Raw genomic sequence first — 26060 nt, forward strand, 5'->3', positions numbered from 1 at the left:
GAATCTGAGGATTGTGGGTCTGCCCGAAGGGATGGAAGGCCCGAGGCCGACAGAGTATTTTGCCACGATGTTGGCGAAGCTGTTGGGGGAGGGGGATGTCCCTCCCGATATGAACTGGATCGGGCTGATCGGTCGTGGAGGCCTGTACCAAAGGAGAGTGAGCCGCCAAGGGCAGTGACTCTGTGTTTCCGTAGGTACAGTGCGAAGGAGAAGGTCCTGAGCTGGGCAAAGCAGAAGCGGGTGGTGCAGTGGGCTGGAGCTGGTATACGTGTATACCAGGACTTTACGGTGGAGCTGGCGAGGAGGCGGGCTGCCTTCAGCCGGGTGAAGAAGGCACTGTACATCAGTAAGGTGCAGTGCGGCATAGTATACCCAGCTAAGTTGAGGGTGACCTACAAATCCAAGGACTTTTATTTTGGGACGGCGGAAGCAGCAGAGGAGTTTGCGAAGGCAGAAGGACTGCGGCTGAATTGAGAAATGGTCATGTACCGATGTAGCCTCATGTAACTGTATTTTTTCACTGCGTGCTGGTGTATGTGCTAAATGAGCCAACGTTGTATATATTTGGACAAGGGAAGAGTTGGGACTTTCACTTGCAATGATGGCTCTTTGGGGCTTGGGTGTGTATGCGGAGTTTGTGTGCTAAAGGGGATTTCTTGGTTTCCCTGGGACTGGGCAAGGGGGAAGGAGACCCGGGAGGGAGCCTCCACACTGGCCGGTTTAAGCCGGCCTGTGAACGGGAGTGAGGTGGGGGGAGGGGCTGTGGCCATCGGAGCCTGGCAGAACAGGGTCCGATGAGTCTAGCCGGGGTGGAATGTTGGGGGGAGGAGTTTAATCAGAGGAAGTGGAGGGGAGGAGTCGGGGAGGGGGGGGTGCGGTTACAATTCATGGGTGTAATTTACGGTACTCTTTCAGGGATTGGATGGCATTGAATGATGGAGGGGGGAGGGGGGTGGACTCTATAGGTCAATGGTGACCATAGGCGATTCCTGATTCCTTTTTCTTTTTTTTTCTTTGTTTTTCCCACCGTGGGAGGGTTTGTTTTATTTGATGCTTATATTGTCGGGTGGGGCATTGTTTGGGGTGGTGGGGGGATGGGATCGTTGTTGTTGATAAGGAGATTGATTTTGTATTCGTTACCGTTTACTGCTTGTTGGTGGGGTGTAAATTCTGAAGAAAATGTGAAAATGGAGAACAAAAATATTTTACCAAAAAAAAGAGATAGATAGGTTCTAGATTAATAAGGGGATCAGGGGTTATGGGGAGAAGGCAGGAGAATGGGGATGAGAAAAATATCAGCCTTGATTGAATGCCAGAGCAGACTCGATGGGCCGAGTGGCCTAATTCTGCTCCTATGTCTTATAGTCTTATGCCACCTTAATCACCTTGGCCACCTGTGCTGCCACTTTTAGGGAACTGTGGAACTGGACGCCCAGATCCCTCTGTATATTAATGTTCCCAAGTGTTCTGCCATTTACAGCATAATTCACACCTAGATTTGATCCTCCAAAATGCATCACCTCACATTTGTCTGAATTAAACTCCATCTGCCATTTTTGTGCCCAAGTCTCCAATATCCTGTTGTATCTTCTGACAATCCTCGGCACTATCAGCAACTCCGCCAATCTTCCTGTCATCCGCAAACTTACTAATCAGACCACCCACATTTTCTTTCAGATCATTTATATATACGACAGACAACAGAGGTCCCAGCATGGATTCCTGCAGAACACCACTAGCTACCGATCTCCATTCTGAAAAACACCCTCCACTGCTACTCTGTCTTCTATAACCAAGCCAGTTCTTCTGTCTCCATCTAGCCAGCCCACCCTGAATCTCATGTGATTTTAGTTTTTGTACCAGTCTGCCATGTGGGACCTTGTCAAACACCTTACTAAAGTCCATATAAACTACATCCACAGCCCTTCCCTCATCAATTTTCTTTGTCACCTCTTCAAAAAAACCTCAATCAAGTTGGTGAGTCATGACCTTCCCTGTACAAAACCATGCTGCCTGGCACTAACTAGTCCATTTTCCTCCAAATATGCATACATCCTGTCCCTCAGTATCTTTTCCAGAAGCTTCCCCAGCACTGATGTCAGGCTCACCGGCCTATAATTTGCTGGATTTTCCCTGCTTCCTTTCTTAAACAAGGGAATAACATTGGCTATTCTCCAGTCTTTCTGCGGTCAAAGAGGATGTGAAGATATCTGTTACGGCCTGGGCCATTTCTCCACTTGCCTCCCGCAGTAACCTGGGATAGATCCCATCCGGCCCCGGGGACTTGTCTACCTCAATGCAATTTAGGATCTCAATGCTTCCTCCTTTGGTATATTGACGTTCTCAAGAGCATTCACACACCTATCTCTGATCTCAATATCCATCATGTCCTTCGCCCTGATGAATACTGATACAAAGTACTCTTAAAGATTTCACCCACTTCCTGTGGTTCCAAGCACAACCTTCCTCCATTGTCCTTGAGTGGGACCCTCTTGCTCCTAATATATGCATAAAAAGCCTTGGAATTCTCTTGAACATGTTTGCTAAAGACATTTTATGGCCCTTTTACCTCTCCCAATTCCACGTTTAAGTTCCTTCCTACTTTCACTGGACTCCTCAAGCGCTTCGTCAGTTTTTAGATGCTTCGACCTATCCTTTTTCCTTTTGACTAATTTATTCAAAGCAGTAAGACAGACTTTTGATGGACGAGTCCAGGGTTATGGGGGCAGACAGGAAAATGGAATGGAGACCACAATCATGATCTTACTGAATGAGGAAGGCAGGTTCGAAGGACTGCTCCTAAATCCAATGCTCACAAAGTATTTCATGCTATGTGCTTCGAAGGACCTCCGGAGATTGTAAAAGACATTACCGAAATGTAAGTTTGTTGCTTTCTTTTGCAGAAAGTTAACTGTAGTAATAGAATTTCTGTTGCGTAAAACAGTCAGCAAGCCTTACCAAAGGGAACGATGATGGGACAGGTGATGCTGTAAGCTACCACCACTGTGAAGACACACAGCATCCAAGCGTAATTCACTCCAAACTCAAACTCATATACTTGACGCTAAAAGGCAATGAAATGTACATCAAAGATTTTTAAAACTGACTGTGAATACATCAGAATGTTAGGACATTTGGTCCAATTAATCTATATTGCCACTTATGATCCACATGAGCCTCTTCGTACACTATGTCATCTCACTCTTAGCAACATATCCTTCCCCTTAAATGCACTGAGTTAGAATCTAGTCCAGATAGCCAAGATGAAAGCCATGGATTTGGAGCTGTGATGTGAATTTGAATACAGTCAACACAATTCCTGCAACATAGAACTGCAACTAATCCAGTGCAAGTTGGCAACCTCACTCAGAAGGTATGAGAATGCACATCTCCAAGGTTGAGACAGAGATATGCAACAGGTAGAGGAGAAAGCTTCCATCTGACTATTCTATACAGGTAATAGCTTGACTTTAGAATTTTTTACATAGAACATACAGTGCAGAAGGAGGCCATTCGGCCCATCGAGTCTGCACCGACCCACATTAATCCCTCACTTTGGACTTCATTGGTGAAAATCTAACCCATGAAAGCCCCCTCTATGAAATGAAATGAAAATCACTTATTGTCACAAGTAGGCTTCAAATGAAGTTACTATGAAAAGCCCCCAGTCGCCACATTCCGGCGCCTGTTCGGGGAGGCTGTTACGGGAATCGAACCATGCTGCTGGCCTGCCTTGGTCTACTTTAAAAGCCAGCGATTTAGCCCAGTGTGCTAAACCAGCCCCTCTAAGAGTTCAATGGACAATCTGAGCTGATGTTGCAGTACAAGGAGACACAGCATTCTTTGAATGAGACTTAAAACAAGGTGCCACATCACTAGTCTCGGAGATCAGCAGAGCGATCTCCATGTATCCTGTTCAACAGTTGTTCAACCAACATGAACTAGATTAATCATTTATCTCATTGCTGTTTTTGGAACCTTACAGTGCATGTATTATATTCTGCATTTACCTGCATAAGTCACTGCTTATCAAAGTAATGAATGTACTTTTTTAATATTCTGAGACATACAACACCAATATAAATACTTTATCCACGAGTGCTCAATGGTGATTTGGAACCTCAATGTCCCAATTTCACCGGAAAAGCAATTGATGGGTTTCCGAAAAACTCTAGTTGCATTCTGTTTTCTTAGGTTTGTATCATGGAATCATAGAATTTACAGTGCAGAAGGAGGCCATTCGGCCCATGAAGTCCTCACCAGCCCTAGGAAAGAGCACCCTACTTAAGCCCACGCCTCCACCCTATCCCAGAAACACCACCTAAACTTTTTTTGGATACTAAGGGCAATTTATCATGGCCAATCCACCTAACCTGCACATGTTTGGACTGTGGGAGGAAACTGGAGCACCCGAAGGAAACCCACGCAGACACTGGGAGGACGTGCAGACTGCGCACAGACAGTGACCCAAGCCAGGAATTGAACCTGGGACCCTGGAGCTGTGAAGCAACTGTGATAACCACTGTGCTACCATACCGTGTATGGACTCATGGAGCATGCCAGAGGTGAAAGAGGTTTGGATGGAAATATGTTGGCACACTACCACAGTGATTAGCACAATTGCTTCACAGCTCCAGGATCCCAGGTTCGATTCCTGGCAGGGTCACTGTCTGTGTGGAGTCTGCACGTTCTCCCCGTGTCTGCGTGGGTTTCCTCCGGGTGCTCCGGTTTCCTCCCACAGTCCAAAGACATGCTGCTAGGTAATTTGGACATTCTGAATTCTCCCTCCGTGTACCCGAACAGGCGCCGGAAAGTGGCTACTAGGGTCTTTTCACAGTAACTTCATTGCAGTGTCAATGTACTACCACTTGTGCCAAAAAAAAGATTATTATTTTTTAAATTAAAATAAAGGAGGCAAGTGAAATTTCAAGGGGTTTGAGTTAATTGAAAGGTGAGTCGGGAAATGGGCATACGGAAGATGACAGCATCAAGCCCAATTACCGAGGCTGAAAATAGGCAACAGTAGAAAGCATTGGACAAGTAATGGGACTGATTGACACCTGGATTCTCCATTTGGCGGCTTCTGAATTGGAGGTGTTGCTAGGAGGAGATGGTTATTTACAAGGCTCGGTGGTGGGGGTGGGGGGGTTGCTGAATGAGCTACTCCTGTTCCTAGGTTTCACAAAGGAACTGTGGCCCTACATAATGAAGGCAAACCTATAGACAGGACCAGGACCCACCTGTTTGATGACCTTTTTCTCTGCAGCTGATTTGACCATGAACATCCTGGCCGCGTAGAGCAGCAGACTGGGGAAACGCAGAAGAGCCATCGGGTTCCCAATGAAGGCAGCCGCAATGACATAATTCACAAAGAAGGCGCCCTGATCAGGGAGAAACACGCATCTGGAAATAGAATAAGATGACATTGTCTCGTGGGGAGCTCTAGTCAAACAGCTCTGTGATAGAGCTCCACCAGCATCAGTGACCGGTTGGAACACAGAACATACAGTGCGGAAGGAGGCCATTCGGCCCATCGAGTCTGCACCGACCCACTTAAGCCCTCACTTGGAAGAAATATACCCACTTCTTCAGACTCAATCTATAAACCCACCACGCATACCCTGTCCCATAATCTAACCCCTTGTACATTTTCCATTAATTCATCCCTCGTGTATACATAGTCCCCATACACATATGCATCAACCTATGTGTCATCCATCCCGTGTGTGTGTACACACACACCCATCCCTTATAAATGTATTCCCCACACCAAAAACCCATTTCTCAAAAATGCCTTACCCAATTACACATCCTTAAAAATCTTCATCTCACAAACTTACTCAAATAAATCTCAAACACATCTCCCCAAATAAATTCATCCTTTTCACTGTGGGTCACTTATTCCTGCTGCATGTAAACAGCATGGGAAGAATACTCACTCAAATCTAACCTTGGCTAGCTCCAGAAAACTCTTGTCAAACAGCCATCGAAAGAAGACGTCTAGGCTGGAACACACAGGAAATGATGACTCAGTTAAGATACAGTTATGCCATCAACAGTACAGAATTGATGAAAGCAAAATGCAGCGGCTTCTGGAACTCTAAAAACCAAATTGATGGAAAAACGCAGCAGCTCTGGCAGCACCTGTGGAGAGAGACACATTGTTAATGTTTTCAGTCCAATATGTCACTTTGGAAGAAGGAATAAAAGCTTGAGGACCGAGCCAAGAGGCTCAATCTCTCTGATGTGTTGGGTGTTCTGGATCCGTGGAACACATACAGGTCACCAACACTTGAAGTAGTGCAACACTATTTTATTGAGTCATTAACTGTTTAACATACTCTCACTGTGGGTTAACACGATACTAGCTTTAACTAAAGACCTTTGCCTTGTCCTAACCAGTCGATGCACTCAGCACATGGTGAATGTCTGTGTTACAGGCTGTGAGCTCTGTCCTCCTAGCTAGCTGCAACTCGAATGAGCGGCAATTCTGATGCCCCCTGTCTTTATAGTGCGTGTGCTCTAACTGGTGATTGGCTGCGGTGTTGTGTGTGTTGATTGGTCCCACTGTGTGTGTGTCTGCACCATGATATACTGGTGTATATTATGACATCCCCCCTTTTATAAAAAATGTACCTGGGTGGCAATAAATAGTGTGTGGTGAATGTCCCTGACTACGTGTGTGCGAAATATTTACAGGACTATGTACATGAGAACTAAGCTATTTACATGGGAAGGTGCCTGGTGCAGAAAAACAGTATGTCACAAGAATAACGAGATGAACACTATATACAAACCACTTGAACGATTAAACGGAAGAACAGAACAAATCAGAAAGTCCATAAGTCCACAAAGTTCACAAATTAAGTCTCGGAGGTGGGCGACAAATTCTGGTTGACCGCCTCAAGGGTGGGTCAGGAGCCACCGGCTGAGGAGCGGGCTGGACTGCGTCAGAGTGAGGAGGATGCAGAGTGACCGGAATCTCTGCATTGTCCAGGTCAGGGTCAGCAGGAGGGTGAGGCAATAGTGGAGGATCACGTAGCGAGCGTGGAACGAGATGAAGGGCACGTTGATTGCGGCGCAGACTGGAGCCATCCACTTCCGGGTGCGGCGATGACCAGCTAGGTCGCACGTTTCGGCAGGTCCCGGTGGAACGGACTTTTGGGCTCTTGACAGGAGCCCCAACGGCAATTTTAACGGCAAAAAACACCGTGCGGTAAACCAGAAGGGAATCCCCCTGGACACGGATGGAAAAAAGAGAGGAAGGTGGCCGGATTGTGGTGGATCCTCTAGAGCAGCGGCCAGGAAGGCAGGCACAAAGCAAGATGGCGTCGGAAGGAGGCAGTTTAATATGGGGCCCTGACCAACAAGAGTTCCTGCGGCGTTGCGTGGAAGAACTCAAAAAGGAGATGAAGAAGGAGCTGTTGGCCCCGATATTACAAGCGATTGAGGGGCTAAAGGAGGAGCAAAAGACCCAGGAACAGGAGCTTCGGGTCGTGAAGGCAAAGGCTGCTGAGAATGAGGACGATATACAGGGCCTGGTGGTGAAAACGGAGATGCACGAGGCACAACACAAAAGGTGTGTGGAAAGGCTGGAGGTGCTGGAGAATAATGCGAGGAGGAAGAATTTAAGGATTCTTGGTCTTCCCGAAGGTGTAGAAGAGGCGGACGTCGGGGCATATGTGAGCACGATGCTGCACTCGTTAATGGGATCGGAGGCCCCGATGGGTCCGCTGGAGGTGGAGGGAGCCTATCGAGTTATGGCGCGAAGACCGAGGGCTGGAGAAATTCCTCGAGCCATAGTGGTGAGATTTCTCCGATATAAGGACAGAGAGATGGTCCTCAGATGGGCAAAGAAAACTCGGAGCAGTAGGTGGGAGAACGCGGTGATCCGCGTATATCAAGATTGGAGTGCGGAGGTGGCGAGAAGGAGGGCAAGCTTTAATCGGGCCAAGGCGGTGCTGCACAAACGGAAGATTAAATTTGGAATGCTGCAACCGGCAAGACTGTGGGTCACACATCAAGGGAAACACCACTATTTCGAAACGGCAGATGAGGCGTGGACATTTATTGTCGAGGAGAAACTGGAGTGAGCGGGCCATAAAAAGAACGTTTGGGACAAAGTGGGGGGGTGAATATGTGGGATGAAGGGGGGGAAAAGAGGGAAGAGATGACTTCCCAAGTTGTTAATGCTGCGACCCTGTAACTTTTCTCTCTTCCCCATGTCGTGGGGGAGGGAGGATGAGGAGCTGAGGGCGCCGGCCATTGGGGGCGGGGCCAAAAGGGAAGCGCGGGCTTTGTTCCCGCGCTATGGTAATCACGGCGGGAACAGGGAAGCAGGAAGGAGGGGACCTTGCACAGTGTGAGCCGAGGTCACGGGGGGAAGCCGAGGTCGGCCAGAGTTTGCTGACTTCTGGGAGCAACATGGGGGGTGCAATTACGCTAGTTTGGGATCTAGCGGGGGGGGGGGGGGGGTTAACTGGGTTGCTGCTGCTGGAGAGAAGGGGGAGCTGGTATGGGGGGTGGTCGGGGCGGGGGTGCCCCTTGGGGGAGATACGGCTACGTGGGAACCGGGTGAGGAGCTGGATTGGAAAAGGAGATGGCTAGTCATCAAGGGGGGGGGGGTAAAGAGCCCCCCAACCCGGTTGATCACGTGGAATGTGAGAGGGCTGAATGGGCCGATTAAGAGGTCACGGGTACTCGCACACCTAAAGAAACTTAAGGCAGATGTGGTTATGCTTCAGGAGACGCATCTGAAGCTGATAGACCAGGTCAGACTACGCAAAGGATGGGTGGGGCAGGTGTTTCATTCGGGGCTAGACGCAAAAAACAGGGGGGTGGCCATACTAGTGGGGAAGCGGGTAATGTTTGAGGCAAAGACTATAGTGGCGGATAGTGGGGGCAGATACGTGATGGTGAGTGGCAAATTGCAAGGGGTGGCGGTGGTATTAGTGAACGTGTATGCCCCTAACTGGGATGATGCCAACTTTATGAGGCGTATGTTAGGACGAATCCCGGACCTAGAAGTGGGGAAGTTGATAATGGGTGGAGATTTTAATACGGTGCTGGACCCAGGACTGGACAGATCGAGGTCCAGGACCGGAAGGAGGCCGGCTGCAGCTAGGGTGCTTAAGTACTTTATGGAGCAGATGGGAGGAGTAGATCCCTGGAGATTTAGTAGACCTAGGAGTAAGGAGTTTTCGTCTTTCTCCTATGTCCACAAAGTTTATTCACGGATAGACTTTTTTGTTCTGGGAAGGGCACTGATCCCAAAGGTGACGGGGACAGAGTACACGGCTATAGCCATTTCGGATCATGCTCCACATTGGGTGGACCTGGAGATAGGGGAAGAAAAACAACAGAGTCCACCCTGGAGAATGGACATGGGATTATTGGCAGATGAGGGGGTGTGCTTAAGGGTGAGGGGGTGTATTGAAAGGTACTTGGAACTCAATGATAATGGGGAGGTACAGGTGGGAGTGGTCTGGGAGGCGCTGAAGGCAGTGGTTAGAGGGGAGCTGATATCTATTAGGGCACATAAAGGAAAGCAGGAGGGTAGGGAAAGGGAGCGGTTGTTGAAAGAACTTCTGAGGGTGGACAGACAATATGCGGAGGCACCGGAGGAGGGACTGTACAGGGAAAGGCAAAGGCTACATGTAGAATTTGACTTGTTGACTACGGGTAATGCAGAGGCACAATGGAGGAAGGCACAGGGTGTACAGTACGAATACGGGGAGAAGGCGAGCAGGTTGCTGGCCCACCAACTGAGGAAAAGGGGAGCAGCGAGGGAGATAGGGGGGGTGAGAGATGAGGAGGAAGAGATGGAGCGGGGAGCGGAGCGAGTGAATGGAGTGTTCAAGGCATTTTACGAAAGATTATATGAAGCTCAGCCCCCGGATGGGAAGGAGAGAATGATGTGCTTTCTGGATCAGCTGGAATTTCCCAAGGTGGAGGAGCAGGAGAGGGTGGGACTGGGAGCACAAATTGAGACGGAGGAAGTGGTGAAAGGGATTGGGAGTATGCAGGCGGGGAAGGCCCCGGGACCAGACGGATTCCCAGTTGAATTCTATAGGAAATATATGGACTTGCTGGCCCCGCTACTGATGAGAACCTTTAATGAGGTGAGGGAAAGGGGGCAGCTGTCCCGACTATGTCAGAGGCAACGATATCGCTCCTCCTCAAGAAGAAAAAAGACCCGCTGCAATGCGGGTCCTACAGGCCCATTTCCCTCCTGAATGTGGACGCTAAGATTCTGGCCAAGGTAATGGCAATGAGGATAGAGGATTGCGTCCCGGGGGTGGTCCATGAGGACCAAACTGGGTTTGTGAAGGGGAGACAGCTGAATACAAATATACGGAGGCTGCTAGGGGTAATGATGATGCCCCCACCAGAGGGGGAAGCGGAGATAGTGGTGGCGATGGATGCCGAGAAAGCATTTGATAGAGTGGAGTGGGATTATTTGTGGGAGGTGCTGAGGAGATTTGGTTTTGGGGATGGGTATATCAGGTGGGTACAGTTGCTGTATAGGGCCCCGATGGCGAGCGTGGTCATGAATGGACGGGGGTCTGACTATTTTCGGCTCCATAGAGGGACGAGGCAGGGATGTCCTCTGTCCCCGTTATTGTTTGCACTGGCGATTGAAACCCTGGCCATAGAATTGAGGAGTTCCAGGAAGTGGAGGGGAGTACTCAGGGGGGGAGAAGAACACCGGGTATCTCTATATGCGGATGATTTGTTGCTATATGTGGCGGACCCGGCGGAGGGGATGCCAGAGATAATGCGGATACTTGGGGAGTTTGGGGATTTTTCAGGGTACAAACTGAACATGGGGAAAAGTGAGTTGTTTGTGGTGCATCCAGGGGAGCAGAGCAGAGAGATAGAGGATTTACCGTTGAGGAAGGTAACAAGGGACTTCCGGTACTTGGGGATCCAGATAGCCAAGAATTGGGGTACATTACACAGGCTTAACTTAACGCGGTTAGTGGAACAGATGGAGGAGGACTTCAAGAGATGGGACACGGTGTCCCTGTCACTGGCAGGTAGGGTGCAGGCGGTTAAAATGGTGGTCCTCCCGAGATTCCTTTTTGTATTTTAGTGCCTCCCGGTGGTGATCACGAAGGCTTTTTTCAAAAGAATCGAGAAGAGTATTATGAGTTTTGTGTGGGCCGGGAAGACCCCGAGAGTGAGGAGGGGATTCTTGCAGCATAGTAGGGACAGTGGGGGGCTGGCACTACCGAGCCTAAGTGAGTACTACTGGGCCGCCAATGTTTCAATGGTGTGTAAGTGGATGGGAGAAGGGGAGGGAGCGGCGTGGAAGAGATTGGAGAGGGCGTCCTGCAGGGGGACTAGCCTACAAGCAATGGTGACGGCACCGTTGCCGTTCTGACCAAAGAAATACACCACAAGCCCGGTGGTGGTGGCTACATTGAAAATTTGGGGGCAGTGGAGACGGCATAGGGGAAGGACGGGAGCTTCGGTGCGGTCCCCGATAAAAAACAATCATAGGTTCGTCCCGGGGAGAATGGATGGGGGATTTGGAGCATGGCAAAGAGCTGGGGTAGTACAACTGAGAGATCTGTTTGTAGATGGGACGTTTGCAAGTCTGGGAGCGCTGACAGAAAAATATGGGTTGCCCCAAGGGAATGCATTTCGGTACATGCAATTGAGGGCTTTCGCGAGGCAACAGGTGAGGGAATTCCCGCAGCTCCCGACGCAGGAGGTGCAGGATAGAGTGATCTCAGAGACATGGGTGGGGGATGGTAAGGTGTCAGACATATACAGGGACGAGGGGGAGATCATGGAGGATGAGCTGAAAGGGAAGTGGGAAGGGGAGCTGGGGGAGGAGATTGAGGAGGGGCTGTGGGCTGATGCCCTACGTAGGGTAAACTCATCGTCCTCGTGTGCCAGGCTAAGCCTGATACAATTTAAGGTGTTACACAGGGCGCATATGACTGGAGCACGGCTCAGTAAATTTTTTGGAGTAGAGGATAGGTGTGCGAGATGCTCGAGAGACCCAGCGAATCACACCCACATGTTCTGGTCATGCCCGGCCTGGGTGGGGGTGGCAAAGGTGCTTTCGAAGGTGGTGGGGGTCCAGGTCGAACCAAGCTGGGGTGGCTATATTTGGGGTTGCAGAAGAGCCGGGAGTGCAGGAGGCGAGAGAGGCTGACGTGTTGGCCTTTGCGTCCCTAGTAGCCCGGCGCAGGATATTGTTAATGTGGAAGGAAGCCAAACCCCCGGGTGTGGAGACCTGGATAAACGACATGGCAGGGTTTATAAAGTTAGAACGGATTAAGTTTGTGTTAAGGGGTTCGGCTCAGAGGTTCACCAGGCGGTGGCAACCGTTCGTCGACTACCTCACAGAAAGATAGAGGGAATGGAAAAGAAGTAGACAACAGCAGCAACCCAGGGGGAGGGGGAGGGGAGGGGGGGGGGGTGGAAGGGGGGAAAGGGGGAAAGGGGGGGGGGAGGAATCGAACGGACTCTCAGAGATGTTATTGTCTATGTATAATATGTATAGGTAGTTGTTATAGGTTATTGGATTGTTGGATTGTATTTTTGGACAAGGCAGTTGCCATTCAGTTTTGTTTGTGTTTTTGTTTATATATTATTTATTTATTTGTTTAAAACTGGCCACTGTTATTTATATTGCTTTATTGTTGTGTAAAAGAAAGACTATGTACTGTTATGTTTGGCCAAAAATCTTGAATAAAATATATTTTTTTTATAAAAGAATGGAGCCATCCGGTAGACGAACCAGGAACGAGCGAGGGGCCACCTGCCGAAGGACCACAGCGGTTGCAGACCAGCCACCATCCGGAAGATGGACGCGGACGTTGTCATCTGGAGCCAGAGCAGGGAGATCAGCTGCACGGGAGTCATGAGCCGCCTTGTGCTGTGCACGAGACAGCTGCATCCGGCGAAGGACCGGAACGTGGTCGAGGTCTGGGACATGGATGGATGGCACGGTCGTCCTCAGGGTACGACCCATGAGCAGCTGGGCTGGCGACAGGCCAGTGGACAGTGGGGCGGAGCGATAGGCCAGCAGGGCGAGGTAGAAATCGGACCCAGCATCGGCAGCCTTGCATAGGAGCCGTTTGACAATGTGGACGCCCTTCTCAGCCATTGGATTGGGGGTGCAGGGGACTGGATGTCACATGCACAAAGTTGTACCGCCTGGCAAAGTTGGACCATTCCTGGCTGGCGAAGCAGGGGCCATTGTCCGACATAACCGTGAGCGGGATACCGTGTCGAGCAAAGGTGTCCTTACAGGCACGGGTGACTGCAGAAGATGTGCTGTCGTGCAACCGTATCACCTCCGGGTAATTTGAAAAGTAGTCCACAATCAGGACATAGTCCCTGCCCAGCACGTCAAACAGGTCGATGCCCACCTTGGTCCAAGGGGACCTGACCAACACATGGGGCTGCAGGGTCTCACGTGGTTGGGCCGGCTGGAACCGCTGACAAGTGGGGCAGTTGAGCACTATGTTGGCGATGTCGTCATTGATGCCGGGCCAGTACACTGCCTCTCGGGCCCGTCGGCGGCACTTTTCCACGCCAAGGTGGCCCTCGTGCAGTTGTTCCAGGACACGCTGGCGCATGGTATGCGGGATGACAATGCGGTCCAGTTTTAGAAGAACCCCGTCTACTACCTCCAGATCATCTCTGACGTTATAGAACTGAGGGCATTGGCCCTTGAGCCACCCGTCTGTTAGGTGGCGCATGACACGCTGTAGCAAGGGGTCAGCCGCAGTCTCGCGGCAAATTTGGACGAGGCGTTCATCCGTGGCAGGTAGATTGGACGCCACGAATGCCACATGGGCATCAACCTGGCAGACTATTCCCGCTGGGTCACATGGAGTGTTGACTGCCCTGGAGAGAGCGTCGGCTATGATCAGGTCTTTGCCCGGGGTGTATACCAACTGGAAGTCGAATCGCCGGAGCTTGAGAAGAATACGCTGAAGGTGAGGCGTCATGTCGTTCAAGTCTTTCTGTGTTATATTGACCAGCGGGCGATGGTTGGTCTCGACGGTGAATTGAGGAAGTCTGTACACATAATCGTGAAACTTAACAACACCGGTCAGAAGGCCCAGGCACTCCTTTTCTGTCTGCGCGTAGCCCTGTTCCATGGGGGTCATGGCGCGTGACGCATATGCAATGGGGGCCCATGATGAGGCCTCATCACGTTGCAGGAGCACTGCCCCAATGCCCCAATGCCGGATTGTCTGGCATCGGTCGAAATTTTGGTCTCTTTTGCTGGATCAAAGAAAGCTAAGACCAGGGCCGTGATGAGTTTGGTTTTGAGTTCTCTCCATTCGCACTCGTGGGCAGGGAGCCATTGGAAGTCTGTCGTCTTCCTGACCAGATTCCTGAGAGCCGTGGTATGAGAGGCGAGGTTTGGGATGAACTTCCCTAAAAAGTTGACCATACCCAGAAATCGGAGGACCGCCTTCTTGTCCTCTGGTGTTTTCATGGCTGTGATGGCAGCCACCTTGTCCGCATCCAGCCGCACACCCAACTGGGAGATGTGGTCCCCGAGGAACTTGAGTTCCGTCTGACCAAAAGAGCATTTGGCCCTGTTGAGGCATAGGCCCTGCTCACGTATGCGTTTGAACGCGCGCTGGAGGCGACTGACATGCTCCTGCGGGGTGGTGGACCAAATGATTATGTCGTCGACATAGACGCGAACACCTTCAATGCCTTCCATCATTTGTTCCATGATCCTATGGAACACTTCTGTTGCCGATATGATCCCAAACAGCATCCTGTTGTAACAATATCTGCAAAAGGGGGTGTTGAATGTACACAGTTTCCTGTTGGATTTGTCGAACTGGATATGCCAGAATCCTTTCGAGGCGTCGAGTTTGGTGAAGAGCTTGGCGCGAGCCATCTCACATGTGATCTCTTCGCGCTTGGGAATTGAATAGTGCTCTCTCATGATATTGCGATTCAGATCCTTGGGATCAATGCAAATTCTCAATTCGCCGGAAGGCTTTTTTCCACATACCATGGAACTGACCCAGTCGGTTGGTTCCGTAACTCTGAAGATCACTCCTTGGTCTTGGAGGTCCTGCAGCTACTGCTTGAGGCGGTCCTTAAGGGGTGCTGGGAACCTGCGAGGTGCGTGCACCACAGGCGTGGCATTCTGTTTGAGTAGGATCTTGTAGGTATATGGGAGCGTGTCCATGCCTTCGAAGACGTTACGGTGCTGGTCGATGATGGCGTTGAGTTGCGCCCTGAAGTCAGCATCCTGAAAGGCAGACATGTCAGCAGGAGAGCGAGCGTGAACTCTCTGAACTAGGTTCACAGCTTGCACGCCTGCGCGCCCAGCAGGGAGGCTTTCGAGGAGTCCACGATTTCAAAGGAAGGTTGGCTTTGCGTGACCTGTGCGTCACTTCAAGTTGGCACGAGCCGCTGGCAGGGATGACATTGCCATTATAATCTAATAGCTGGCAGGCTGATGGAAGGATGGCTGGTTTGACACGAAGGCTTTGGCGCAATGAGATTGGCGGAGGCACCAGTGTCCAGGCGGAATCGTATTTGGGACCGGTTGACCGTCAGGGTGGCACACCACTCATCGTCTGGATCGATGCTGTATACCGACAGCGGCTGGTGTCTTTGCTTCGGGGACAGCCTGTTTTTCGTTACGACACCGACTCGAAAAGGCGCCTTCGGGTCCTCGGTGTCACTGCTGTGTGCGAGGTCGGAATCGGACTCGGTGACCGTGGGTTGAATTGCCCGAACATTTCTGCGAGGCTGGCTGAAGCGATATGAGTTGGCAGGCTGAGCTGCTCGACAGCAGGCAGCATAGTGGCCAAGTCTTCCACATCGTAGGCATTGTCTAGATTTGGCAGGGCATTGCTGTTTTAAATGGGCGGAGCCACAGTTGCCGCATGTCGTAGCGTCAGCACATTCGCTGCGCCACCGCGCATGAGCAGTGCGATCGTGTGTGGTGCGTGCTGCGCATTGCGTTCTTCGACGTCGCTGTCCCCTCGTTTGGTGCGCACAAGCACATGAGTCCGCGAAAAGCGCGTGAAATGGCCGCCCTCATCCAGGCTGAAGCCCTGGAGGTGCTCAATCACTTGGACCCGTTCCGCCTCGTGGGGACCTTGCCGCGCCGTTTCAGCCGCTTGGATGTGGGAATACCGACTAGTGGCGTTTTCCTGTAAGACACAGGTCCCGATGGCAATCGCTAGGGTGAGCTGCTTTACCGTGAAGAGCTGCTGGCGTAGGGGGTCCGACTGAACACCAAAAACGATCTGGTCGCGTATCATGGAGTCGGAGGTGGGCCCGTAATTACAGGACTGTGCAAGGATGCGGAGGTGGGTGAGAAAGGACTGGAAAGGTTCATCCTTACCCCGCAAACGCTGTTGGAATACATAGCGCTCGAAACTTTCATTCACCTCTACGCTGCAGTGAGTGTCAAACTTGAGGAGGACCGTCTTGAACTTTGTTTTATCTTCATCATCCGCAAAGGTGAGAGAATTGAAAATGTGGATGGCATGGTCTCCAGCCGTGGAGAGGAGAAGAGCAATCTTTCTGGTGACCGAGGCACCCTCCCTGTCCGTGGCTTCGAGGAAGAGCTAGAAGCACTGTTTGAATATCTTCCAGTTGGCCCCGAGGTTGCCGGCGATGCGGAGCGGCGGCGGCGGGCTGATGTTGTCCATGTTGCAGGATGACGGTATGCTGGCAGAAGGCAAATCACTTGCAGGTAGGTCTAAGAAGTGCTAATATCCCTTAACTCCTGGTATCATGATGTGTTGGGTGTTCTGGATCAGTGGAACACATACAGGTCACCAACACTTGAAATAGTGTGACATTATTTTATTGAGTCATTAACTGTTTAACATACTCTCACTGTGGGTTAACACGATACTAGCTTTAACTAAAGACCTTTGCCTTGTCCTAACCAGTCGATGCACTCAGCACATGGTGAATGTCTGTGTTACAGGCTGTGAGCTCTGTCCTCCTAGCTAGCTGCTACTCAAATGAGCGGGAACTCTGATGCCCCCTGACTTTATAATGCGTGTGCTCTCACTGGTGATGGCTGCGGTGTTGTGTACGTTGATTGGTCCCACTGTGTGTCCATCAGTGTGTGTCTGCACCATGATATACTGGTGTATATTTTGACACTCTCCTCATCGGAAAAGTACATCAACGCAAGACTTGGTCTCGTAACAATTGTTCCTTCTGAACTGCGCAGGTATGGGGTCACACAGGGCACAAACAGGCCTCATCCAATCAACATCCTTTTTCACTTACACGCATCAATCTTAAAGAGACAGCACACTGCAACAAGCAACTGCTCTCCACAAACAGATGTTAAAGGAAACATTGCTGGGGATCCTTCGTTGCACTCCCTGTAAGGCAAGTATATTCCCCTTCAACAGGGAGATGAAGTCTATACACAGTACCCAAGAGAAAACGCTGGAAAATCTCAGGTCTGGCAGCATCTGTAGGGAGAGAAAAGAGCTAACGTTTTGAGTCCAATGACCCTTTGTTCCTCTGGATTCGAAACATTAGCTCTTTTCTCTCCCTACAGATGCTGCCAGACCTGCTGAGATTTTCCAGCATTTTCTCTTTGGTTTCAGATTCCAGCATCCGTAGTAATTTGCTTTTATCTATACACAGTAGCCCAGGTTTGGTCTTACCAAGACCCTATACAATTGGAGTAAGACTTCTTGAACCCTAAACTCCAATCCCTTTATCAAAAAGACTAACATTTGCTTTTCAAATTGCTTGCTTTACCTGCAAGTAAACTTCCTGTAATTCATGTACAAGGACCTGAGAACGTAACAAATAGGAGCAGGAGTGGGCCATTTGTCCACTCGGGTCTGCCCCGCCATTCAATAAGATCATGACTGATCTGATGGTGGCATTAACATTAAAATATTTTATCTGCCTACTTTCCATAACCCTCAACTCCCTTGTAGATCAGAAATCTGTAACTCAGCCTTATATATGCAATGACCCAGCCTCCACTGGTCTCTGGGATAGAAAATTCCAAAGATTAATAACCACAGACAAGAAATTCTTCCTCACCTCCATCTTAAATGGGAGATCCCTTAATTTTAGACTGTATCCCCGATTTATAGATTGCCCATGTGGGGAGACATGCTCCCAGCAATTACCAAGTCCCTTTAAATAGCAACATTTCTCAGAGCCAAATCCTCAGCTCTTCAGGCGGTTTGTCTAGATAGGACACGTGCTCACCGCAGGCTTGGAGGGCCGAAGGGCCTGTTCCTGTGCTGTCTTGTTCTTTGTTCTTTTTTAAAATATTCTGCTTTTCTATTTTTCCTGTCAAAGTGGCTAACTTTGCATTTCTCCACATTATAATCCATCTGTCACATTCTTACCCATCCATTTAACTGTTTAAATCCTTTTGTAGCCTGGTTGTGTTCTCTTCATTGCAGATTTTTTTTAAATTTAGTGTGCCCAATTTTTTGTGTTCCAATTGAGGGGCAATTTAGCGTGGCCAATGCACCTACCCTGCCCATCTTTGGGTTGTGGGGGTGAGACCCACGCTGACACGGGGAGAATGTGCAAACGCCACACGGACAGTGACCCGGGGCCGGGATCGAACCCGGGTCCTCGGTGCCCTGAGGCAGCAATGCTAACCACTGCGCCATCGTGCTGCCCATCTACTACTGATGTCATGCAAACTGCCTATCTGTCTGCCCCTCTCCTTCCTTTCTTGAAGAGCAGGGTTATGTTTGTTACCTTGTGATGCTCGATCAAATGACTCCAGAAATGAGATTGGATGACAATTGAAGGCTTTATTGGACTAGATGTTTCCCCCAGCAGCGCAGGTACAGAATGCAGCTGTTGGGGAGACACAGACTCTTATACTCCGCCTTACTGGGCGGAACCAGCAGGCAAGCTTCACCAATGGCCTTCCTGTCTCAGGTACCTCCCACACCAATGATCTTACAGCCTCAACCTAGGTACCGTAATACCCCTAATACCGACTACCACACCTTGTCATCTGCGGCAACCGTTATGGAACCTCGATCAAGATCACAACTAATCCTTCACGATTTCTGCAGCCACATCTGTTAAAAACCTTCGGGTATCAGCCATCCGGTTCAAAGAATGTGTCAGGTTTTAGGCCCAGTAATTCATCAGTTGTTTTTCTTTACCAATATCAGTATATTTCTAAGTCCCTCATCTTCACTAGAGCCTCGATTTCCCCTTCATTTTGTGGTTTATACAAATGTGAAGACAGATGCAAAGTATTTTTTTAATGACTGCCGTTTCCTTGTTTTCCATTATAATTCCTCCTGTCTCTGCCTCAAAAGGACTCTCTCTTATCTCTCTCTTATCTCTCTTTTTCATACCATTACTATTTTTTAATGTAATTTTTTTTAATGCATTTCTGCGATGTATTTTCATATACCTCAAATACCCCAATATGCTTCACATACATTGAACAACTTTCTCCTTACGTAAACAGACCTTAGGACCGAGGATTTTAGTTTGTGAATGTCAACTTATTTCCAGACTTTTAAAGAGATAAGTTAAGTTAGTAGCAGTAAAAGTGACCGTAAACCTGTCAAATTGTGGTTAAAATTAAACTGGTTCTCTAATGGATTTCAAGGATGGAGACATTCCTGTCCTTACTAATGTTCCCTCTCAAGATGTGCATGGTGTCACAGCAACCCAGGACATACCCAGCACAAGACTGCATTTCTTAAATGGGCTGTTGACACAAAACAATCATTTAAAGTGGTATTGGCCCTTAACTGGTCTGGTCTACATGCAACTTCAGTCCCACATCGATGTGGTGAACTCTTAACCACCCTCTCTGCTGGCCACTGAGCTGTATCAATTCACTCAGGATGGATAATAAATGCAGCATCGCACATATCCCCAAAATGAATGTTTGATAAAGCAGGTGGCTTTGTTTCAGCGTTGATGGAGTCCTTACCTGGAGAGGCCCAGGGATGGTAGTATCAGCACCATTATAGTGAGGAAGCTGTAGAGTTTGTGCATGGTGACACGGTTTTCTGCAGACCTGTAGGAATCAACAATTTCAAAAAGGTGAATGAAAAATTTTGGAAAGTGGACAAATCACTGAGAAGTTTCCAGGGCTCCATTCCTAAGGTGAGGCGGTGGTATTGTCACTGGACTAGTAATCCAGGGACCCAAGGTTATCCTCTGGGGACCTGAGTTCAAAAACAAAGGCATGAACTGGACATACCACCTGGCATCGACCCAGGCAGTGGAAACCAAAACGGCACAGCAAATCCAACCCTGTTCACCCTGCAAAGTCCAGCTAACATCTGGCAGCTTGTGTCACAACTGGGAGAGCTGTCTCACAGACCAGTCAGGCAACAGCCTGACATAGTCAGACTCACAGAATCATACCTTACAGACAATGTCCCAGACAGCACAATCACCACTCCTGGGTATGTCCTGTCTCACCAACAAGACAGACGCAGCAGAGGTGGCGAGCAGCACAGCATCAGGAGGGAGGTGCCCTGGGAGTCCTCAACATCGACTCGGGGACCCACAAAGTCTTATGGCACCAGGTTAAACATGGGCAAGGAAACCTCCTGCTGATTACCATGTTCTGCCATCCCCCCATCCCCCTCCACTTCAGATGAATCATTAATGCTCCTCCATGTTGAACACCACTTGGAGGAAGCTCTGAGGGTGGCAAGGGTGCAGAATATGCTCTGGGTGGGGACTTCAATGTCCCTCACCAAGAGTGGCTCGGCAGTACCACCACAGACCGAGCTGGCCGGGTCCTAAAGGACATCGCTGCTAGACTGGGACTGCAGCAGGTGGTGAGGGAACCAACAAGAGGGAAAAGTATACTTGACCTCATCCTCACCCATCTGCCTGCTGCAGATACATCTGCTCATGACAGTATCGGTAGGGGTGACCACCACACAGCCCTTGTAGAGACAAAGTCCCGTCTTCACATTGAGAATACCCTCCCATCGTATTGTGTGGCACTACCACCGTGCTAAATGGGATAGAGTTTGAACAGTAAATGGGATAGACTCAAAGCTCTGGGCATACATGAAGCGTTATGGCTATCCGAAGTATCAGAATTGTATTGCACCCCAATCTGCAACCTGATAGCCCAGCATATCCCCCACTCTCCCATTACCACCAAGCCAGGGGATCAACCCTGGTTCAATGAAGAGTGCAGGAGAGCATGCCAGGAGCATCAGACATACTGAAAAATGAGGTGTCGACCTGGTGAAGCTACGACACAGGATTACTTGTGTGCAAAACAGCATAAGCAGCAAGTGATAGACAGAGCTAAGCGATTCCATAATGAATGCATCGATCTAAGCTCTGCAGTCCTGCCACATCAGCCGTGAATGGTGGTGGACTATTAAACAACTCACTGGAGGAGGAGGCTCCACAAATACCCCCATTCTCAATGATTAGGGAGCCCTGCATATCTGTGCAATAGACAAGGCTAAAGCATTTGGAACAATCTTCAGCCAGAAGGGCTGAGTGGATAATCCAACCCCAGTATCACAGACGTCAGTCTTCAGTCAATTCGACACACTCCACGCGATAGCAAGAAATAGCTGAAGTCGCTGGATACTGCAAAGGCTATGGGCCCTGACAACATTCTGGCAATAGTCCTGAAAACTTGTGCTCCAGAGCTTGCCATGCCCCTAGCCGAGCTGTTCCAGTACAGCTACAACACCGGCATCTACCCGGCAATGTGGAACATTGCCCAGGTGTGTCCTGTACACAAGGAACGGGACAAATCCAACCCGGCCAATTACCGCCCCATCAGTCTACTCTCCATCATCAGCAAAGTGATGGAAGGAGTCATCAACAGTGCTATCAAGCGGCACTTACTCAGCAGTAACCTGCTCACGGATGTTTAGTTTGGTTCCTGCAGGGTAACCCAGCTCCTGACCTCATTACAGCCTTTGTTCAAACATGGGCAAAAGAGCTGAATGCCAGAGGTGAGAGTGACTGCCCTGGCCATCAAGGCAGCATTTGACCGAGGATGGCATAATAATAATAATAATCTTTATTGTCACAAGTAGGCATACATTAACACTGCAATGACGTTACTGTGAAAAGCCCCTAGTCGCCACATTCCGCCACCTGTTCGGCTACACGGAGGGAGAATTCAGAATGTCCAAATTACCCAACAGCACGTCTTTCGGGACTTGTGGGAGGAAACCCATGTGCACACATGGGGAGAACGTATAGACTCCGCACAGACAGTGACCCAAGCCAGAATCGAACCTGGGACCCTGGCGCTGTGAAGCAATAGTGCTAACCACTGTGCTACCTTGCTGCCTCAAGGAGTCCCAGCTAAACTGGAGTAAATGGGAATCAGGGGGGAAACGCTCCACTAGTTGGAGCTATACCTGGCACAAAGGAAGATGGTTGTGGTGGTTGGAGGTCAATCATCTCAGCTCCAGGACATCACTGCAGGAGTTCCTCAGGGTAGTGTCCTGGGCCCAACCATAACTATAGGCCAGCTAGTTTAACATCTGTCATTAGGAATTATTAGAATCCATTATTAAGGAAGTAATAATAGGACATTTAGAAAGTCAAAACGCAATGCATCAGAGTCAGCATGGTTTTATGAAGGGTAAATAGTGTTTAACTAACTTGCTAAGAGTTATTGAAGATGTAACAATACAAGTGGATAATGGACATCCTGTAGATGTAGTATATTTGGACTTCCAGAAGGCATTTGATAAGTTGCCGGACAAAAGGTTAATACACAAGGTATAATCACGTGGGGTTAGGGGTAATTTTTTATTTTTTTTAAAAAAAATTTAGAATGCCCAATTCATTTTTTCCAATTTAGCGTGGCCAATCCACCTATCCTGCACATCTTTGTGTTGTGGGGGCGAAACCCACGCAAACACGGGGAGAATGTGCAAACTCCACACGGACAGTGACCCAGAGCCGGGATCGAACCTGGGACCTCGGTGCCGTGAGGCAACAGGGCTAACCCACTGTGCCACCGTGCTGCCTGGGTTAGGGGTAATTTATCAGCTTGGTTAGGAGACTGGCTAACTGACAGAAGGCAGAGAGTCGGGATAAATGAATCCTTTTCTCTTTGGCAGGATGTAACTGGTGGGGTGCCACAGGGTTCAGTCCTTGAGCCCCAACTGTTTATAACCTATATTAATGACTTACAGAGGGCAGCACGGTGGCGCAGTAGTTAGCACTTCCTCACGGCGCCGAGGTCCCAGGTTCGATCCCGGCTCTGGGTCACTGTCCGTGTGGAGTTTGCACATTCTCCCCGTGTTTGCGTGGGTTTCGCCCCCACAACCCAAAGGTGGATTGACCATGCTAAATTGTCCCTTAATTGGAAAATTAAAAAATGAATTGGGTACTCTAAATTTTTTTTGTTTAAATTAATGACTTGCATGTAGGTATTGTAGCCAAATTTGGAGATGACACTGAAATACGTGGGATAGTAAGTCGCAATGAAGAAATAAGAAATTTACAAATGGATATAGATAGATTAGGTGAGTGGGCCACAATTTGGCAGATGGTGTTTTACGTGGATAACTGTGAGGTTATCCATTTTCGGAGTGCTTCGATGCAGGTTTAGCACAGGGATAAATCGCTGGCTTTGAAAACAGACCAAGGCAGGCCAGCAGCACGGTTCAATTCCCGTACCAGCCTCCCTGAACAGGCGCCGGAATGTGGCGACTAGGGGCTTTTCACAGTAATTTCATTTGAAGCCTACTTGTGACAATAAACGATTTTCATTTTCATTCAGAGGGAGCTGGGCGTCCTCGAGCATGAATCTCTGAAAACTAACATTCAGATAAAGCGGGTAATAAGGAAGGCAAAAGGAATTTGGGCCTTTATAAATAGGGGGGCAATTTAGTGCCAACACGAACGAGTCATGCACACTGCCCGGGTACCGGGCGCAGACATGCAGGATCCTCATCTGATGGCCACAGACCACCTGAACGTTCATGGAGTGGTACCCCTTTCGGTTGGTGAACAGTGGCCTGTTATCCGCCGGTGGCCGCAGGGCAACATGCACCCCATCGATGACCCCCTGCACCCGGGACATCCCGGCGACGGCAGCGAACCCCACTGCCCGGGCATCCTGGTGGGCGTGGTCCACGGGGAACTGTATGTAGCGGTCCGCAAGGGCATACAGGGTGTCACTGACGGCACGGATGCATCTGTGCGCCGATGCCAAACAGGGTCCCCACTTGACGACTGGAACGACCCTGTCGCATAGAAGTTCAGGGCGACCGTCACCTTGATGGTCACTGGGATGGGTGTCCTCCCACGCGGTGCCAGGTGTGCCACCATGTGGAAGATGTGTCCAGTGGTTTCCCGGCTCATCCTCAGCCTCCTCCTGTATGCCTGATCCGGGAATTCCTCAAAGGCCATGCCGGCACACGCGGCACCACCGCCACCTCCTCCTCCTCCTCCTCGTCTTGTTCCTCTTCCTCGGCCTGTCGGGCAGGCGGCCCTCCAGCCTGAGCTGCTGCCCCTCTGCGGCCCGCTCCTCTGCCGCAGCCTCTCTGAGCCGCCTGCGCTGACGCTGCCACTGGGCTGCATTTAGGGCAGCGGCTGCCGCCACGGCGGCCAACATCGCTGGTTGGTGACCAAACATTATGATCTGCAGGGCAGCACGGTGGCGCAGTGGGTTAGCACTGCAGCCTCACGACGCCAAGGTCCCAGGTTCGATCCCGGCTCTGGGTCACTGTCCGTGTGGAGTTTGCACATTCTCCCCGTGTCTGCGTGGGTTTCGCTCCACAACCCAAAGATGTGCAAGGCAGGTGGATTGAACACACTAAATTGCCCCTTAAATTAAAAAAATTATGATCTGCAGGGGGTGAGGGGAGAAAATGTTACTATGGCGCATGGACCCGTGCACAACCAGGTGCCATGGGCTACATGGTCATCCCGGCCACGCATGTCCCCCGCCCCGTCGGTGCCCCCGCTCCTGGCGCCCGTCCCTGCTGCCAAGGCCACCGTTTCATGGCACTGCCCTCACTGGGAGCTGCCTTCAGTGTGGCCCTGGCTGTTCCCCCCGGTGGGTATCGCCGGGTGAGTGGGATGGCACCCATCCATACGGCCGTTAACCCTGCGTTCACCCAGGGGCTGGGGTGGATGGCCTACAAGGTGGTCACCATAATGGCGCTCATTGCATGGGCTCCCCGACTGCTTGGCCTGCCCCCTCCCCCTTCGTCCCCCCCCTCCCACGTAGGGAGCACGGCCCGTGTCCGTTTCGGGAGCCTGCGGTTCCCCCACGCCAGCCCCTACCTCCACCCGCAGCTGCCTCAGCCAGCACGCCAGTTTCACAAATTTTTGTAGGTGGTTAGAACCAGGCCGTCGGGAAATCGGCCCATCCGGGCTGCAGAATCGCCGAGGCGCAGGAGAACCAGTCATCGTGGCACTTGAGGCGATTCTCTGGACCGACGCGATTTCATCGTGTTGTGGGGTCCGGCGAATCTGAAATCAGCTCAAAACCAACGTCCGACCCGATTTCGACGTCGGAGCCAAATCTCCGGCCGATCGCGTTTCGCGATTTCGGCGCGCTGTCTCGTAGAATCCAGCCCCCTGTGTCTCAGTATCCTTTCCAGTATTTTTCTCACCGCAGACGTAAGACTAACTGCTCTGTAATTCCCAGGGATTTCCCTATTCCCTTTCTTGAACAGGGGAACAACATTCACCTTCCTCCAATCATCCGGTACTACTCCAGTGGAGAGTGAGGATGCAAAGATCATCGCCAACGGCGCAGCAATCTCCTCCCTCGCTTCCCGTAGTAACCTTGGTTATATCCCGTCTTGCCCAGGGGACTTATCTACACTGATGCTTTTCAAAACTTCCAGCACATCCTCCTTCTTAATATCAACCTGCTCGAGTCTATTAACCTGGTTCACACTGTTCTCATGAGCAACAAGGTTCCTCTCTCCAGTGAATACTGAAGCAAAATATTCATTTTGGGCCTCCCCTGCTTCCTCAGACTCTCGACACAAGTTTCCTCCACTATCCCTGATCAGCCCTACTCTTACTCCGATCATCCTCTTATTTCTCACATAAGTGTAGAACGCCTTGGGGTTTTCCCTAATCCTTCCCAC

At 50.1% G+C, this 26060-nt stretch overlaps 1 protein-coding gene across 2 annotated transcripts in view; it reads right to left on the bottom strand.

Annotated features, from left to right (window-relative positions):
- The window catches only part of LOC140411147 (CSC1-like protein 2), a 187572-nt gene that overhangs the window by 22299 nt on the left and 139213 nt on the right, over nt 1–26060 (bottom strand). For both annotated transcript variants that reach the window (XM_072500213.1, XM_072500214.1), the window contains exons 16-19: nt 19928–20014; nt 5940–6005; nt 5241–5403; nt 2959–3064 (exon numbers count right to left, since the gene is read on the bottom strand). In XM_072500213.1, coding sequence (XP_072356314.1) covers nt 2959–3064; nt 5241–5403; nt 5940–6005; nt 19928–20014 — 422 coding nt within the window. The remainder of the gene's footprint in view (nt 1–2958; nt 3065–5240; nt 5404–5939; nt 6006–19927; nt 20015–26060) is intronic.

Source organism: Scyliorhinus torazame, chromosome 4, assembly GCF_047496885.1.
Source record: "Scyliorhinus torazame isolate Kashiwa2021f chromosome 4, sScyTor2.1, whole genome shotgun sequence".
Classification (NCBI taxonomy): domain Eukaryota; kingdom Metazoa; phylum Chordata; class Chondrichthyes; order Carcharhiniformes; family Scyliorhinidae; genus Scyliorhinus; species Scyliorhinus torazame.